The sequence below is a fragment of the Anomaloglossus baeobatrachus genome, chromosome 3 (assembly GCF_048569485.1).
Source record: "Anomaloglossus baeobatrachus isolate aAnoBae1 chromosome 3, aAnoBae1.hap1, whole genome shotgun sequence".
Classification (NCBI taxonomy): domain Eukaryota; kingdom Metazoa; phylum Chordata; class Amphibia; order Anura; family Aromobatidae; genus Anomaloglossus; species Anomaloglossus baeobatrachus.
Genome location: NC_134355.1, coordinates 655,419,345 through 655,438,328, shown reverse-complemented (window position 1 = coordinate 655,438,328; position 18,984 = coordinate 655,419,345). Strand labels below are relative to the sequence as shown.

General features: G+C 46.0%; 1 protein-coding gene across 2 annotated transcripts in view; it reads left to right on the top strand.

Annotated features, from left to right (window-relative positions):
- The window catches only part of ANKRD66 (ankyrin repeat domain 66), a 47,868-nt gene extending 36,057 nt beyond the window's left edge, over nt 1–11,811 (top strand). Inside the window, exons 3-4 of one of the 2 annotated variants that reach the window (XM_075338811.1) lie at nt 7,372–7,600; nt 11,065–11,811. In XM_075338811.1, coding sequence (XP_075194926.1) covers nt 7,372–7,600; nt 11,065–11,311 — 476 coding nt within the window. In that variant the 3' untranslated portion in view covers nt 11,312–11,811. Of the gene's footprint in view, nt 1–7,368; nt 7,601–11,064 lie in introns of both variants that reach the window. The other variant, XM_075338810.1, reaches the window with a different exon arrangement.
- The last annotated feature ends 7,173 nt before the right edge of the window (nt 11,812–18,984 follow it).

Genomic DNA, 18,984 nt, shown 5'->3' with positions numbered 1-18,984 from the left:
CGCTAACAATCAAAAATACTCACCTTATCGTTGATCATTGACACATCATTCATTTCCCAAATATCGTTGATGGTGCTGGACGCAGGTTGTTTGTCGTTCCTGCGGCAGCACACATCCCTACATGTGACACCCCGGGAACGACGAACAACAACGTACCTGCGTCCTGCCGGCAACGAGGTGAGCGTGTCGTTAGTGCGGCTGGTCTCCGCCCCCCACTTCGTTTGGGGACCTCTGTGTGACGTCGCTGTGATGGTGCACGAACCTCCGCCTTAAAAAAGAGGTTGTTCACCGCCCACAGCATCGTCGCTAGGAAGGTAAGTACGTATGACACGTACCGGCGATATTGTTTGCCATGGGCAGCGATTTGCCCGTGACGTACAAACGACGGGGGTGGATGCTTTTGGTAGCGACATCGCTAGCGATATCGCTGCGTGTAAAACGCACTTAAGGGATAGAAATAAGGAAAGAAGGGGAAAGTGGAATGTGTAACATGTGAAATGAACTGCTAACATATATTAAATTATTAAATGTATTTAGAAACAGTTAAATTATATATTAAATGTATTTGAAGTGTTTAGTAAAGTGTTTATCAATTAAAGGTGTTTCATATTAAAAATTAAATTTATATAAAAAAATAAATTAAATAAAATTTATATACAAAAGGAGAGAAACTAAGATCATGTCAGATAATAATAGGGAGAGGTGAAGTGATATGAACAAGTGCTACGAGGGAAGAGGAGAGACCGCCGAGAGTTAGCGACCGCCAGGTCATGAGAGTGCAAGAAAAGAAGTACCACGCATTTTGGCCAAGGGTAATCTGAGGACAGAGGAAAAATCACAATGTGCTGACAGACCCATGCAGGGAGTAAAATAGTGAGTGAATTCAATCTATTCCCTTGGGAGAGAAGATCCCCCCGTAGTAAATAAATTAGTTTAAAGAACTAGTTAAAAATGTGTTAAAGAATTGTGTGGAAGAGAAACAAGTGTTAAAAGCCGGGTCGTGAAAGAGAAGAAATTAGTATACATGTTAGCTAAGAATAAGGGAAAAAAAGAAGGAAAAAGTCAAAAAACAACTATTCTGAAAACAATAACAACTTCCAGAATAGTTGTTTTTGGACTTTTACCTTCTTTTTTTTCCCTTATTCTTAGCTTACATGTATACTAATTTCTTCTCTTTCACGACCCGGCTTTTAACACTTGTTTCTCATCCACACGATTCTTAATATTAATATATATATAAAATACTAGAAGGTGGCCCGATTCTACGCATCGGGTATTCTAGAATTTACGTATTGTGTAGTTAATGTATGATTTTTGTTATATATATATATATATATATATATATATATATATATATATAATATATATATAGATGTTGTTGTGTGTGGTTACCAAGTGTTTGTGTAGGGCGCTGTAAATGTTCTGGGTGTGGCGGGGGGTGAGAGCGGTGTTTGTGTGTTGCGTGTGTTGCGTTGTTTGTAGAGCGCTGTGTGTCTGTAGCGTGTGTGTGTTGCACTGTTTGTGTGGGTGTGGGGTGTGTGTGTGTGTTTTGGGGGGAGGTATGTTTTGTGCAATGTGTGTGTTGTGCGGTATGTGCGTATATTTGTGTGTGCCGCGGTGTTTGTGTGTTGGGTGTTGTGTGTGCGGCGTTGTTTGTGTGTGTGGGTGTCTGTGTAGGGCAGTGTTTGTGGTTCCCAGTGTGTGTGTGGTGTGTTGTGCAGTGCGTGTGTGGCGATGTGTGTGTTTTGGGGGGAGGTGTGCACCCCCCATCGTGCTCCATCCCCCATGCTGCGCACCCCCCATCATGCGCCATCCCCCATGCTGCGCACCCCCCATCGTGCTCCATCCCCCATGCTGCGCACCCCCCATCGTGCTCCATCCCCCATGCTGCGCACTCCCCATCGTTCTCCATCCCCCATGCTGCGCATTCCCCATCGTGCTCCATCCCCCATGCTGCGCACTCCCAAACGTGCTCCACCCCCATGTTGCGCACTCCCCATCGTGCTCCATCCCCCATGCTGCGCCACCCCCCCATCGTGCTCCATCCCCCATGCTGTGCACTCCCAAACGTGCTCCATCCTGCATGCTGCGCACTCCCCATCGTGCTCCATCTCCCATGCTGCGCACTCCCCATCGTGCTCCATCCCCCATGCTGCGCACTCCCCATCGTGCTCCACAATCACACATCAGACAGTATACACGCTCACATCTGATCGCATACACTCACACACACACCCCACTTCTCCCTGTGCCCACTGGTGGGCGGTCCCAGCAGCTGTGTTGCACACAGTGCTCCTCTGCCGACACTCACAGATCCGATCGCATACACTCACACACACACACTGACGATATCGCACATACGCGCTCACACAATCACAACATCCGGAGATACCACATGCTTCCGGCCATGTGATCCTCCGGCAGGTCCTGGAAGGTCACTGCACGCACAGTATCGCCGCCGAGAAGCAAGAGATATCACGGGATGTTGTGAGTGTGTGGATGCGATCTGATGTGTGTGTGTGAGGTGTGTGTGTGAGGTGTGTGTGTGAGAGTGAGTGTGATCTGATGTGTGTGTGTGTCTGTTCTTATGTGTGTATGTTCCGCCACTGCGTCTGCGAGGGGCGGGGCCAGAGCGAGCGTGCAGTGCGTGAGGGGGGCGGGGCGTGGCCGAGTTGCCAATGCGTCCAGGAGGCCGGGGCGAGAGGCCAATCCGTGTGGGGGGTGGAGCCTGGGCGAGCGGCCAATGAGACGCTTGTCGCGGTAAGGACAGAATTTTGCAGCAAGACAGACAGACAGAGAGACAGACAGAATAAGGCAATTATATATATAGATATGTTAGCAGTTCATTTCACGTCACATATTCCACTTTTCCCTTCTTTCCTTATTTCTATCCTAAGGCCTGTTTCATATGTCAGTGAAAAACAGATTTTTTTCACTGACGTGTTAAAAACGCATATGTCTCTCCGTGTGCCATGATTCACGGCACACGTGGGTTGTCCATGTGCAATCTGTGATCTCTTCTCCGTGATACGTGATTGCACATGGAAATAATCTCACCTGTCCCCGCTCCTGCTGTCTGTGGTGCTGAAGAATACCGCAATGCAGCATCCGGCCGCCTCTGACCCTGCTGCAGCTACTTCCGGGTCGGCTGTGCCTGCATACATGAATATCCACGACAGTAGCTAGCTGGCTCTGAAGCAGCAGCCAGCAGAGGCTGGAGAAGGTGAGTTAAAAATGCTTTTTATTTTCAATATCCGTGTTTTTCTGGTACGTGTGATATCAGTGATGCCAGAAAGGAATGGACATGTCTCCATGCGGGGGAGCACACTGACACGCGTGTACGCTGCACGGAGACATGGTCAGTGAAAAATCACTGATGTGTGTGCAGACCCATTGATTATAATGGGTCTGCATATGTCCATGATTCTGGTACATATAAAAACTGTCACAATGTACCAGAATCACTGATGTATGAAAGAGGCTTAAGGGAACAGACAGGACTCGCCCAACCTTTTCCCCTTCGCGCGGGGCTGTCATGGCATGGAGACTATTCCTCTGTCCTCAGGTTACCCTTGGCCGACATGCGCAGTATGTCTTACACTTTCATGACCTGGCAGCCGATAACTCTGTGCCGTCTCTCCGGTTCCCTCTTAGCAGTAGTTTATGTTTCTTTACTTCTCCCTATTATTATTATTATTAATATTATTATTATTATTATTATTATTATTATTATTATTATTATTATTATTATTTTACATGTGTCCAGCCTTTATTTAAATATAGTTTTTTTTAATAAACACCTTGGGTAGAATAACTTTTTATTAATACTTTAGATATATTTAACACATTTAATCTTCGCTCTTCACAGGAATTTCTTTATTACAGATTCTTACTGTTTAATACATGTAATATATAAATTTATAAGTTACACACTTTTTTTCCTTTTTTTCCTTTTCCAATCCGATATCCATTTTTTTTTATTAATCCTTTGGAAACAAAAGGACGAACTTCCGTTAATTTGCAGTCTCTGGGACCCAAACTTATATACTTATACACACTCATGCTTGGCTGCAGATGTGTGTGTTTTTTTACACTGGACCACCTTAGTTGGTTTTTCCTTATTTCTCCTTTTTCCTACTATCACATAAACACACTTTCTTTTCTTCTTTTACCTCCCAGGAACTTACACTTCATCGGTCACCTATTAGCTCACAACACTAACTCAGCACTCAATCATTTGCAATCATAGCACGCTGACACTGGTTCACTACCATCTCCCCCTCCCTTTTTACCATGAATTTTTTTTTTCTATTTTTTTCTATTATTATTTTTCTACATTTTTCCTTGAATTGCAGGTTTATCTTCCTTGTTTAACACTGCTAAATTTTCTCACTGGTTCCTACACTATTTTTTGTATTTATGTTTTTGGAGACGCACCAGGTGACTGTCTGTTGCCTGTGCGCCTTTTTTCAAAGTTCAGCGTCCTGAATATAAGCGTGCTCTGTGTATCAGTTCTTGATGTACATCAATGGTTTTTGATTCCTGAACAAGAAGTCAGTTGGACTATGAAACGCGTTGAAAAATAAAAATCACGAAGAATTGACCTCCGGAATCTTCTCCGTAGCGTGGGTTAACCCTTTCCTCTATCCTGATTTTGACGTTTCTACTGGGGCAGTTTGGGTGACTCTGTTTTGAAGATAGTATAATACATATAAATGAACTCTGTTTGACAATAATATGATTATACTGTTATGGGTGCACAATAGCTGGCACTGTTGTATAAGTTGATACTGTTATGGGGACACTATGGCTGGCACTGCTGTATAGGCTGATACTGGTATGAGTGCACTATGGCTGGCACTATTGTAGAAGCTGATACTGTTATGAAGACAATATGGCTGGCACTGTTGTAGAAGCTGATACTTTTATGGGTGCATTATAGCTGTCACTGTTGTAGAAGCTGATACTGTTATGGGTGCACTATGGTTGGCACTGTTGTCGAGACTTATATTGGTATGGGTGGACTAGGCTTGGCACTGTTGTAGAAGCTGATACTGTTATGGGTGCACTATGGTTGGCACTGTTATCGAGGCTTATATTGGTATGGGTGGACTAGGCTTGGCACTGTTGTAGAAGCTGATACTGTTATGGGTGCACTATAGTTGGCACTGTTGTAGAGGCTGATATTAGTATGGGTGTACTAGGATTGGCACTGTTGTAGAAGCTGATGCACTCATAACAGTATGAGCTTCTACAACAGTGCCAATCTTAGTCCACCCATACCAATATCAGCCTCTACAGCAGTGTCAGCGATAGTACACCCATACCAGTATCACTGACAATATGGCTGGCACTGCTGTAGAAGCTGATACTGTTATTGGGACACTATGGCTTGCACTGTTGTAGAAGCTGATATTGTTATGGCTGCACTATGACTGTCACTGTTGTAGGAGCTGATACTTTAGTTCGTGTACTAAGGCTGGCACTGTTGTGGAAGCTGGCACTGTTATGGGGGCACTATGGCTGGCATTGCTGTAGAAGCTGATGGTGTTTTGGGGGCACTATGGCTGGCATTGCTGTAGAAGCTGATGGTGTTATGGGGGCACTATGGCTGGCATTGCTGTAGAAGCTGATGGTGTTATGGGGGCACTATGGCTGGCATTGCTGTAGAAGCTGATGGTGTTATGGGGACACTATGGCTGGCATTGCTGTAGAAGCTGATGGTGTTATGGGGACACTATGGCTGGCATTGCTGTAGAAGCTGATGGTGTTATGGGGGCACTATGGCTGGCATTGCTGTAGAAGCTGATGGTGTTATGGGGGCACTATGGCTGGCATTGCTGTAGAAGCTGATGGTGTTATGGGGGCACTATGGTTGGCATTGCTGTAGAAGCTGCTACTGTCGCGGGCGGAGGAGAGGACGCTGCGCTCTCCCACTGCTCGGGTCCGGCTGTCGCTGCTGCTGCGGCCTGCTGCTGCTCGGTGGCTCGAGCGATGGGCCGGATCCCGGGGACTCGAGCGGCGCTCCTCGATCGTGAGTGAAAGGGGATTGGTTTTTGGGATTGTTTATTGTCCGTGACGCCAGCCACGGTTGTGGTGATTGTATGGACACCACCGCTGCTCTGTATGGGGATCCCAGGAGCGGTGACAGGGAGCAGCAAAGTTGTTGGTTCTCCCCTCCGTGGGTAGGGGGTGGTCGTCCCGGGGCCCAGTGATGAGTTGGAGGATGAGGGATGGCGGGCCGGTGCAGGGCTTGGTGGGGTGCAGGGACGCGGGGGCAGCGCTGTGCCTCACGGCACTGTGGTACTCACTCAGCCTGAGACGGGGACACAGTTCTCGGTAAAACACATGGCTGGAAAGACGGTTCCCACGGACGGCTGCTGTTGCTTTTCCCCAGTAGTTGACGGTGACGGTCCCTTTTCCTGCACCTAAGTCTATGTTGGTAGCGATGGGTTCCCACCGGTAACCCGCTCCCCGGCTTGGATATGGGCCGGAGGAGCCCCTCTTTTGCCCGTAGGCGCTGGCCCTGAGAAACTGATGCCTTGGCGGTGGCGGTGTCTCTCTCCAACGGTTGGACTGTTGCCTTCAATCGGGACTTAGCTGTTGGGAGACCCAGGAGGTCCCCTTCACTGACGGATTTGGCAAATTCACGGCGAATCCTAGCCTTGCCGGGATCCGTAAGGCCCCTGCCAATGGTGCTGGCTTCTCTTCGTATACCGCTCCGGTACCGCCGGGCCACCACCCGTCCACGGTCCTTTCGGCAACCTCCGAGTAGCCTCTCCTGTAGACGGTCACCGCCGTCTGCTGACCTTGCTGTCTCAGTCCGGGGCACACACCCGGACCAACTTCAGGCTTCCTCAACTGTCACTTTCTCTTCCACTTTTACTCCTCTCTCTGGCTCGTTTACCACTTCACTTCACTTCCTAAACTCATCTCACACTCTACTCAACTCCTCACTCCTTCACTTCCTTAGCTTAACTCGCCTGGTTTTCCCGCCTCCAGGGCTGTGAACTCCTCGGTGGGCGGAGCCAACCACCTGGCCCACCCCCTGGTGTGGACATCAGCCCCTGGAGGAAGGCAACAAGGATTTCTGTGTAGCTTTGGTGTACCTATCCGGGGTGTAGGGTGTGGTGGTGTCATGACCTGTGACCCCTGGCTTGCCCAGGATGTCACAATACTATTATAGGACACTCTGGTTGTCATTATATTATAGACTAATGATTTACCCATGGTATTTGAGGATATATGTATTGTATTCATTGACATGTGTGCACTATTTCTACTTTCTCTATAAAGTAATTTCTTAAAGGTTTTATCCAAGAATCACACATCACCAATATCTCGTTGAACACGCTTCTCTGCTCCCAGCAGGGCAGTCGGACACAGTGAAGCTGTTAGTGGATTATGGGGCCCGGCCCTGTCTGAGGACGGACATTGGATGGACACCTGCACATTTTGCTGCAGAGTCAGGAAAGCTAAGCGTCCTCCGCACCCTTCACTCCTTACACGCACCTATCGATGCCACCGATATTCATGGAGACTCACCCAGAAGAATTGCGGAGATTTACGGCCACAAAGACTGCGTAAAGTTTCTGGACACGTAAGGTTACAATTCTGCTTTGAATTTGCAGAGAATCTACATAGAACATGTGGAATTTAGACAATCCCTCATTTATTATTGTCAATCAATAACTGACCACCTTCACCTTCACCGCATGTCTTGGAAACTCATGTTAAAAGGTGACTAGAGATGAGCAAACCCGAGGTTTGTGTTTGGTGTTTGTACCTAACACAAACTCTACAAAATCAACAGAGTTTGGACTCGGGGTTCGGGTGCTTTCCATATGCAGACCACTCGTGCGAGCATCGCTGTGCTCGGGTACTCTCGGTGCTCAGCCCAGTGCAAGACGCTTGCAGATCGGCTCACACTGGGGGTAACAACAACATGATCAGATGTAGTGTGCACCCAAAAAAAAATAAAAAAACACCCCTGAAAGTGATCCGTTTATGGCTGCATGGGGGTGGAGACCCAATTAGTGCCTACCACTGGGGTTCAGGTCCAGTCTCAAACTGAACTTTATCTAAAGTCTGGCTAGACCCACCAAACCGAACTTCCACTGGTCCACTCATATCTAAAGGTGATACCTCCTGGACTCCTGGAAGAATTGGCAATAGTCCTGGGGGCAGCACATCCATCTGTCCTGCTGCCCATATGGTGGGGCAGACAGTGATATCCAGATTGGGTCAGACCTGGGCTTAGGGGGCGTCCTTGTGTAAAGGCCCCGTCACACGCAGCGACGTATCTAACAATATATCGCCGGGGTCACGGATTCTGTGACGCACATCCGGCATCGTTAGCGACGTCGTTGCGTATGACAGCAAGGAACGACCGTTAATGATGGAAAATACTCACCTTATCGTCCATCGTTGACACGTCGTTCCTTTTTAAAAAATCGTTGATTGTTGAGCACGCAGGTTGTTCGCCGTTCCCGAGGCAGCACACATCGCTACGTGTGACACACCGGGAACGACGAACTGCAGCTTACTTGCGGCCGCCGGCAATGAGGAAGGAAGGAGGTGGGCGGGATGTTACGTCCTGCTCATCTCCGCTCCTCCGCTTCCATTGGGCGGCCACTTAGTGACACCGCACGAACCACCCCCTTAGAAAGGATACGGTTCGCCGGCAACAGCGACTTCGCTAGGCAGGTAAGTCCTTGTGACGGCTCCAAACAATTTTGTGCGCCACAGGCAGCGATTTGCCCGTGATGCACAAATGACGGGGGCGGGTGCTTTCACCAGCGATATCGCTGCGTGTAACACCCCCTTAAGGCATTGGATGATGGTTTCACAGGCTGCACTGGAATTCTTTTTGGGGTCCAGATTCTGAATTCATATTGGGGCCTGAGGGATGCTATGACTAATGTTAAGGCATTAGTTAGGTGAATGTTTTTTAAACTTTTGTACAGAGAACCGTGGGTGCTGCTATCAACCCTTTGGAGACATCTACCATACATTTATGGTGCACTTTTTTTGTTTGGAGCAGATTTTGGAGCCTCTTATCACGTGGGTGCCATCTGTGATACATAGTAGGCATCTGAATACACCTGCTATAATCAGAGTTGGCTCCATCCACAACAGTATAACCTCTTGAAGGGAATCTGTCACCACTGTCACCCCTATCTATATCAGGGAAATATTAATCCCCTGAAGATGCAGCCACTTTTCATTTTTTCCATTTTTTTCCACCTTGCCGTTCAAGGGTTGCGATGGAGACATAACTAGTAAACACCATGTTGGAAAATTTTTAAAACCCAGTGACATGCATAAGAGTATTAAAAGAGAATCTGTCACCACATTTGACCTATCTAACCTATTAATGTGGGCATACAGGTTATAAAATGCTGAAAAAAGACCTACCTATATATCTCATATCAGATGCCTTGTTGTGGATAAATCATCTTTTATCTAAATGAGGTCTTCCAGGCTATGGGGCGGATGCAGTCTGGAAGATAACTCCGCCTCCAGAGACTATTTTAAATAAAAGGGGGATTATCAGTGTGATGGCCACTCTCTGCTCTCTCTGCAGAGCTGTGTGTGGTTATAAATGACACTTCTGCAGGTTCCTCTCAGATTTAGCCTCCAACTTGCAGGCCGACAGTGTTGCAATATTGTTGCAATGAAGCAGAGTTCAGGGAGCTGCAAAAAATGTGTTTGCAAGAAGTCAAATTTAATTTCCCCTGTTCTGTGTCAGTGACTTGACACAGCAACCTCCCCATAGCCTGGAAGAGCTCATCAATATCTAATCTATAAAGCTGAGTGTATGTGTGTCAGTGTGTGTGTGTGTGTGTGTGTGTGTGTGTGTGTGTGTGTGTGTGTGTCCCCGCTAAAGGAATCTCCACCGTCGCATTTACAATCATGAAATTTTGCACAGACTCCTCATGTGACTCTGGAAATATCGTAGACTATGTTTTAACAGGAAAATTTAACCCCGCGCTTTACAGTTACTCTCTAAAAAACATGCCTCCATTAAAGTAAATGGAGCCTGGAACTACTGGTTTTAATAGCAGCTGTGAGTGGTTGCTATAGCAACAAAAGACATTGTTAGTATAAGAAGGTTATGTGTGAGGTAATATGATGTCGGTGGAGAGACGGATAGAGAGAGACAGAGAGAGAGAGACAAACACAGACAGACAGAAGGTGAAAGAGACAGGGAGATACAGACAGTGAAAGAGACAGACAAATACAGACAGGGAAATAAACAGAGAGATAGAGACAGACAGACAGACAGAAGGGGAAAGAGACAGACAGAGACAGACGGTGAAAGAGACAGACCGGGGCAAGAGACAGACCTGGGCAAGAGACAGACCTGGGCAAGAGACAGACCTGGGCAAGAGACAGATCGGGGCAAGAGACAGATCGGGGTAAGAGACAGACCTGGGAAAGAGACAGACCGGGGCAAGAGACAGATCGGGGTAAGAGACAGATCGGGGCAAGAGACAGATCGGGGTAAGAGACAGATCGGGGCAAGAGACAGACCGGGGCAAGAGACAGAGACTATCCCGGGCAACGCCAGGTACAACAGCTAGTAAAGTTATAAAAGATGATTTATCTACAACAAGGCATCTGATATGAGACAGACAGTGATGACTATTTTCAGCACTCGGTAACCAATATTCCCATAGTAATAGGTTAGATAGATCAAATATGGTAACAGATTCCCTTTGAATATTATGTCATTGGCATTTAAAACTTTTCCAACATGGTGTTTACTAGTTATGTCTCCATCGCAGCCCTTGAACAGCAAGGTGAGAAAAAAAATGGAAAAAAATGAAAACTGGCTGTGTCTTCAGGGGATTAGTATCTCCCTGATATCAGTAGTGGGTAATGTAGTGTGAACATCCGGACACCCCCCCCTGTTGGTGGTAGTAGAGTATTGCAGTTTTTTAGATTGTCTGTTGTGTTGCACCTACGGCCAATGCCTGGGAGGGAATATGATAAATCTGAAAACTCATGCAATATTTTGTCTTTTAGAAGTATTTTAATGAATGATATTGCATTTCACAGGGCTGAAGTAGAATGCAGAGATTTTCGTCTGGTGGCAGCCCTGGAGGTTAACCCCATGGATGAGATAGATGAAGATTGGGAGTCCAAGAAGTCAGAGCTTCTAAAAAGCCAGCTCGGGCAAAAAAATAAACATTTCAGGACTAATCAAGAAAAACTGTCCTCGAGGCCAATGATTATCCAGCAAGTGTCAGCGAGAAAGTCATTACATTCCACATACGTGCGAGAGCAAAGGACAGCAAAGTCATGAAGACATGAAAGAGGAAATATACTGATATGTGCTATGCTGCACTTCTCCACCAGGTGGAGACATTATACAGATATTGTATCTCGACTGTATACAGAGATCATGACACAAATACGGTAGTATCAGATACTGTACATATAGGGCACAGGCACGATAGCAACCCCTGCAGCCACTACAGTTAACCTGATTGTGGCCCCTACTAGCCACACGTCATCACAGTACATAACGCACTCCATACATCTTATGTTATACCAGGAGGCAATACAGTCACATTCCTTATATTGTCCTTGTGTGAATTATCGTGTGGATATTTTCTATCAGCAAGGTATTATTTTTAATCTTTAGATGTCAGTGTCAATATGCTGTGACCCGAGTGTTGGTATCATTATCCTGTACCCCGAGTGTCGGTATCATTATCCTGTACCCCGAGTGTCGGTATCATTATCCTGTACCCCCAGTGTCATTATCCTGTACCCCCAGTGTCAGCGTCATTATCCTGTACCCCGAGTGTCAGTGTCATTATCCTGTACCCCCATTGTCAGCGTCATTATCCTGTACCCCCAGTGTCAGTGTCATTATCCTGTACCCCCAGTGTCAGTGTCATTATCCTGTACCCCCAGTGTCAGCGTCATTATCCTGTACCCCGAGTGTCAGCGTCATTATCCTGTACCCCCAGTGTCAGCGTCATTATCCTGTACCCCCAGTGTCAGTGTCATTATCCTGTACCCCCAGTGTCAGTGTCATTATCCTGTACCCCCAGTGTCAGTGTCATTATCCTGTACCCCCAGTGTCAGTGTCATTATCCTGTACCCCCAGTGTCAGTGTCATTATCCTGTACCCCCAGTGTCAGTGTCATTATCCTGTACCCCCAGTGTCAGTGTCATTATCCTGTACCCCCAGTGTCAGTGTCATTATCCTGTACCCCCAGTGTCAGTGTCATTATCCTGTACCCCCAGTGTCAGTGTCATTATCCTGTACCCCCAGTGTCAGCGTCGTTATCCTGTACCCCCAGTGTCAGCGTCGTTATCCTGTACCCCCAGTGTCAGTGTCATTATCCTGTACCCCCAGTGTCAGTGTCATTATCCTGTACCCCCAGTGTCAGTGTCATTATCCTGTACCCCCAGTGTCAGTGTCATTATCCTGTACCCCCAGTGTCAGTGTCATTATCCTGTACCCCCAGTGTCAGTGTCATTATCCTGTACCCCCAGTGTCAGTGTCATTATCCTGTACCCCCAGTGTCAGCGTCATTATCCTGTACCCCCAGTGTCAGCGTCATTATCCTGTACCCCCAGTGTCAGTGTCATTATCCTGTTCCCCCAGTGTCAGTGTCATTATCCTGTACCCCCAGTGTCAGTGTCATTATCCTGTACCCCCAGTGTCAGTGTCATTATCCTGTACCCCCAGTGTCAGTGTCATTATCCTGTACCCCCAGTGTCAGTGTCATTATCCTGTACCCCCAGTGTCAGTGTCATTATCCTGTACCCCGAGTATCGGCATTATTATTCTGTACCCACAGTGTCAGTGTCATTATCCTGTACCCCCAGTGTCAGCGTCATTATCCTGTACCCCGAGTATCGGCATTATTATTCTTTACCCCCAGTGTCAGTGTCATTATCCTGTAACCTGAGTGTCAGCATCATTATCCTGTACCCCCAGCGTCATTATCCTGTACCCCCAGTGTCATTATCCTGTACCTTGAGGGGTATTTTACACGTTGCGACATCGCATCCGAAATATCGTCAGGGTCACGTTGTTAGTGACTCACATCCGGCGCCGGTAACGACATCGCAACGTGTAAATCCTTTGTGCGACGATAAACGATCGCAAATGCGTCGAAAATCGTTGATCTGTGTAGCGTCGGTCATTTTCATAATGTCGGGTCGACCGCAGGTACGATGTTGTTTGTCGTTCCTGCAGCTCCACACATCGCTGTGTGTAAACCCGCAGGAGCGCCAAACATCCTACCTACCTACGACATACCTGCGTCCCGACGGCAAAGCCGAAAGGAGAAGGTGAGCGGGATGTTATGTCTCGCTCATCCCCGCCCCTCCACTTCTAGTGGCCGGCCGATTAGTGATGTCGCGGTGACGTCGGTGTGACACCAAACGCACCTCCCCCTTGAAGGAGCAGGTATGTGCATGTGAAGCTGCCGTAGCGATAATGTTCACTACGGCAGCAATCACCACATATCGCATGTGCGACGGGGGCGGGTGCTATCGCGCTCGGCAACGCTAGCCGATGCTAGCTATGTCGCATCGTGTAAAGTGAGTGTCAGCGTCATTATCCTGTACCCCCAGTGTCAGTGTCATTATCCTGTACCCCCAGTGTCAGCATCATTATCCTGTACCCAGAGTATCGGCATCATTATCCTGTACCCCCAGTGTCAGCATCATTATCGTGCACCCTGAGTGTCCTGTATTCCTTATGTACCTTAAGTGTCAAGCTGTTGTTATTCTGGATCTCAGGGGTGTATAGATTATTATCGCTCTTATTGTAATTATCACTTTTCCACATGTGTAATGGGAGATAAGTACATGGCAGTCCTGGATACACTCATTGATGATAATTAATTTTGTTTTATTTTTAAATATTAATTTTTATTTAAGATAAAAAGTACAATAACAAAGTACATGTTTAATTCAATATCTAATACAGAAGTAGAAAATCTCGGAGGCCTCCACAATGTCCATAACCAGAAGAATTGATCACGTAACAATATAAAGGGGATAAAATTAACGTCAGAAGCCATAGCTTCTATTTGGAAATGATAATTGAAAACAAATATCACTGGAGATCTGACAATTGAGACCCTCGTCGATCAACAGAACAGGAGCCTTCTACCCCAGCTTGAATAGGTCTCCAGTCAAGCACGTGCTGTTATACTCTGATTATTTATGGGAGTGATAGAGATTGCCGAGATCTGGTCTAGTACTTATCACCTATCCTGTGGAATTTAGAATACCTGCCAATGTATATAAAACGCTGTGGAATTAATAGCGCTATATAAGTGAATACATATCATTATTATTATTATTACCACCTCTTTAAGGGCAAATGAAAACATGCACTCATAGAAATAGTTGTGATTAACCCTTTAGATAATATCTCTGAGGGATAAGAGATATTTATCCTTCCAGCATTGGGCTATTTTCTATTTACTACATATACACTGGTCAACATTCAACATACAGCACCAAGAAGGAATAGTCATGTACTTATGGAAACCACATGACTGCTAGACATGTTATTGATAAGTAGATGATCAAAAAAATGAAGACATCAATTTATTCAGTTTGGAGTACTAGCGCCATGTGCAGAAATCCCCATACTTTCAGCCTTGGCTGCTATTAATAAGGTTATCAATGTTCATCTGGCAAATTAAAATAAATCCCTCAAGTTTTTATAAATACATCAATACCAAAAGCAAAAAAATAAGGATGGTATGGGCCCCATAAATGATTATAACAGGATTATTACAGAGGACAAAGAAAAGGCTGAGATATTAAATGTGTACTTTTCATTGGTGTTCACCAAGGAACTGACTGTTCCAGGGATCATGCAAGAAAGCAAAAATCAAAGTTCCCCCTGATATAACTAATTTAACACAAGAAAAAGTATGCCTGCCTTTGAGAAAATTAAGCATTGATAAATCGCCCGGGCCAGGTGGCATTCATCCATGGATATTGAGGGAGTTGAGCTCAGTAATTGACAGACCGCTGTATGTTATCTTCTTAGACTCTTTTGTAACAGGGATTGTTACCTCAAGATTGGAAAATAGCTGATGTAGTACAAATATTTAAGAAAGCTGAGAGGGTGGATCCAGGCATCTACCGTCTGGTAAGTCTGACATCAGTGGTGTGTAAGGTTTTTGAGGGCATTTTAAGAGATGACATGCAGCGATATATTAGAGAAAATAATATATTAACTGATAACCAGTATAGATTCATGAAAGATAAGTCGTGTCTAACCAACATGTTTGGGTTTCTATGAGGGAAAAAATCTAAATATTGGTAATGCAGCCGATGTGATTTATTTAGACTTTTTAAAGGCATTTGATACTGTACCACATAATAGCTCTATACTGAAGTTCCTGAAACAAGGAAACTATAAGGAGATGGGTAAGGAATTGGGTAAAAGATAGGAAACAAAGAGTAGTCATAAATGGATCATTCTCTAAATATGCTATAGTCAGCAGTGGGGTGCCGCAGGGATCTGTGCTAGGACCGATTCTTTTTAATGTTTTGCTTTGCTGACGACACCAAACTATGTAGAATATTATAAACTGACCTTGATAGTATAATATTACAAAATGATCTGGATAAGATGTCGGAATGGGCAGATACTTGGCAAATGAGATTTAATGTTGATAAATGTAAAGTAATGCACCTAGGACAGAGTAATCCTATAGCTGTGTATACATTAAAAGTAGAAGTAAACTCGGGACTACAGAACAGGAGAAGGACTTGGGTATTCTCATTACAAATAAGCTGAGCAGCAGCACTCAATGCCAGACAGCAGCTGCTACAGCACACAAGATTTTAGAGTGTATAAAAATAGAGATTAGATCCCGTGATCCCAACGTATTGTTACCCCTCTATAAATCATTTGTAAGGCCACATCTGGAATATGGGATCCATTTTTGGGCTCCACATTTTAAAAAAGGATTTTCACAAGTTAGTCAGTTCAAAGGCAGCAACTAGATTACTGCAAAGAATGGAGGCCGCCCATAGCACGAGAGGGGGAAAAGTTGGATTTGTTTAGCTTAGAAAAAATATGTCTCAGAGAAGATCTCATATATATATACAGTGCCTACAAGTAGTCTTCAACCCCCTGCAGATTTAGCAGGTTTACACATTCAGAATTAACTTGGTATTGTGACATTTGGACTGTAGATCAGCCTGGAAGTGTGAAATGCACTGCAGCAAAAAAAAAATGTTATTTCTTTTTTTTTTAAATTGTGAAAAGTTTATTCAGAGTGTCATTTATTATTCAACCCCTCAAACCACCAGAATTCTGTTTGGTTCCCCTAAAGTATTAAGAAGTATTTCAGGCACAAAGAACAATGAGCTTCACATGTTTGGATTAATTATCTCTTTTTCCAGCCTTTTCTGACTAATTAAGACCCTCCCCAAACTTGTGAACAGCACTCATACATGGTCAACATGGGAAAGACAAAGGAGCATTCCAAGGCCATCAGAGACAAGATCGTGGAGGGTCACAAGGCTGGCAGGGGGTACAAAACCCTTTCCAAGGAGTTGGGCCTACCTGTCTCCACTGTTGGGAGCATCATCCAGAAGTGGAAGGCTTATGGAACTACTGTTAGCCTTCCATGGCCTGGACAGCCTTTGAAAGTTTCCTCCCGTGCCGAGGCCAGGCTTGTCCGAAGAGTCAAGGCTAACCCAAGGACAACAAGGAAGGAGCTCTGGGAAGATCTCATGGCAGTGGGGACATTGGTTTCAGTCAATATGATAAGTAACGTACTCCACCGCAATGGTCTCCGTTCCAGACGAGCCCGTAAGGTACCTTTACTTTCAAAGCGTCATGTCAAGGCTCGTCTACAGTTTGCTCATGATCACTTGGAGGACTCTGAGACAGACTGGTTCAAGGTTCTCTGGTCTGATGAGACCAAGATCGAGATCTTTGGTGCCAACCACACACGTGACGTTTGGAGACTGGATGGCACTGCATACGACCCCAAGAATACCATCCCTACAGTCAAGCATGGTGGTGGCAGCATCATGCTGTGGGGCTGTTTCTCAGCCAAGGGGCCTGGCCATCTGGTCTGCATCCATGGGAAGATGGATAGCACGGCCTACCTGGAGATTTTGGCCAAGAACCTCCGCTCCTCCATCAAGGATCTTAAGATGGGTCGTCATTTCATCTTCCAACAAGACAACGACCCAAAGCACACAGCCAAGAAAACCAAGGCCTGGTTCAAGAGGGACAAAATCAAGGTGTTGCAGTGGCCTAGTCAGTCTCCTGACCTTAACCCAATTGAAAACTTGTGGAAGGAGCTCAAGATTAAAGTGCACATGAGACACCCAAAGAACCTAGATAACTTGGAGAAGATCTGCATGGAGGAAAGGGCCAAGATAACTCCAGAGACCTGTGCCGGCCTGATCAGGTCTTATAAAAGACGATTATTAGCTGTAATTGCAAACAAGGGTTATTCCACAAAATATTAAACCTAGGGGTTGAATAATAATTGACCCACACTTTTATGTTGAAAATGTATTAAAATTTAACTGAGCAACATAACTTGTTGGCTTGTAAGATTTATGCATCCGTTAATAAATCCTGCTCTTGTTTGAAGTTTGCAGGCTCTAACTTATTTGCATCTTATCAAACCTGCTAAATCTGCAGGGGGTTGAAGACTAATTGTAGGCACTATATACATATATATATATACATATATATATATATATATATATATATATATATAAATACATGTGTGGTCAGTGCAAAGGACTGGCACATGACTAAAGGGTGCTTTACACGCTGCAACATCGCTAAAAATATATCGTCGGGGTCACGGTGCTTGTGACACACATCCGGCGCCGTTAGCGACATCGTAGCGTGTGACAAGTATGAGCGACCTCCAATGATCCCGAAAGTGGTAAAAATCGTTGGTTTTGGAGAGGTTGTTCTAAAACAAAATATCGTTGTTTGGGCACTAGCGATGTTGTTCCTCGTTTCTGCAGCACCATACATTGCTATGTGTGACACCGCAGGAACGACGAACATCTCCTTACCTGCGTCCACTGGCAATGCGGAAGTAAGGAGGTGGGCGGGATGTTACATCCTGCTCATCTCCGCCCCTCCGCTTCTATTGGCCGGTCGCTTAGTGATGCCGCAGTGACCTCCCCCTTGAAGGAGGGATAGTTCGGCGGTCACAGCGACGTCGCTGACCAGGTGTGCGCGTGTGACGCTGCCGTAGCGATTATGTTCGCTACGGCAGCGATCACCACATATCGCACATACGACGGGGGCAGGTGCTATCGCGCTCGACATCACTAGCAAACACTAGCGATGTCGCAGTGTGTAAAGCACCCTTTATTCCTTCCAAAGACAATACTAAAAACCAGGGGACATACACTGCAAGTGGAAGAAATATTCCAGCAGATAAATAGGAAAAGGTTCTTTACAGTTAAGGGTGCTTTACACGCTGCGAACTCGCTAGCGAGCGTACCCGCTTCCGTCTGTCGGGCCAATCGCTGCCCGTGGCGCACAACATCACTTAAACCCGTCACACGGACTTACCTTCTCTTCGACGTCGCTCTGGCCGGCGACCCGCCTCCTTTCTAAGGGGGCGGTTCGTGTGGCGTCACAGCGACATAACACGGCAGCCGTCCAATAGAAGCGGAGGGGCGGAGATGACCGGAACGAACATCCCGCCCACCTCCTTCCTTCCTCATTGCAGGCGGCCACAGGTATGAGGTTGTTCCTCGTTCCTGCTGTGTCATAAATAGCGATTTGTGCTGCCGCAGGAACGACAAACTCGCTACTGACCAGACAACGATTTTTTGGTAAATGAACGACGTATCACAACCAATGATTGCTGCCTCTTTTGCGATCGTTTAAGGTTGCACATAGGTGTTACACGCTGCAATGTTGCTAACGACGCCGGATGTGCGTCACAAACACCGTGACTCTGACGATATATCGTTAGCGATGTC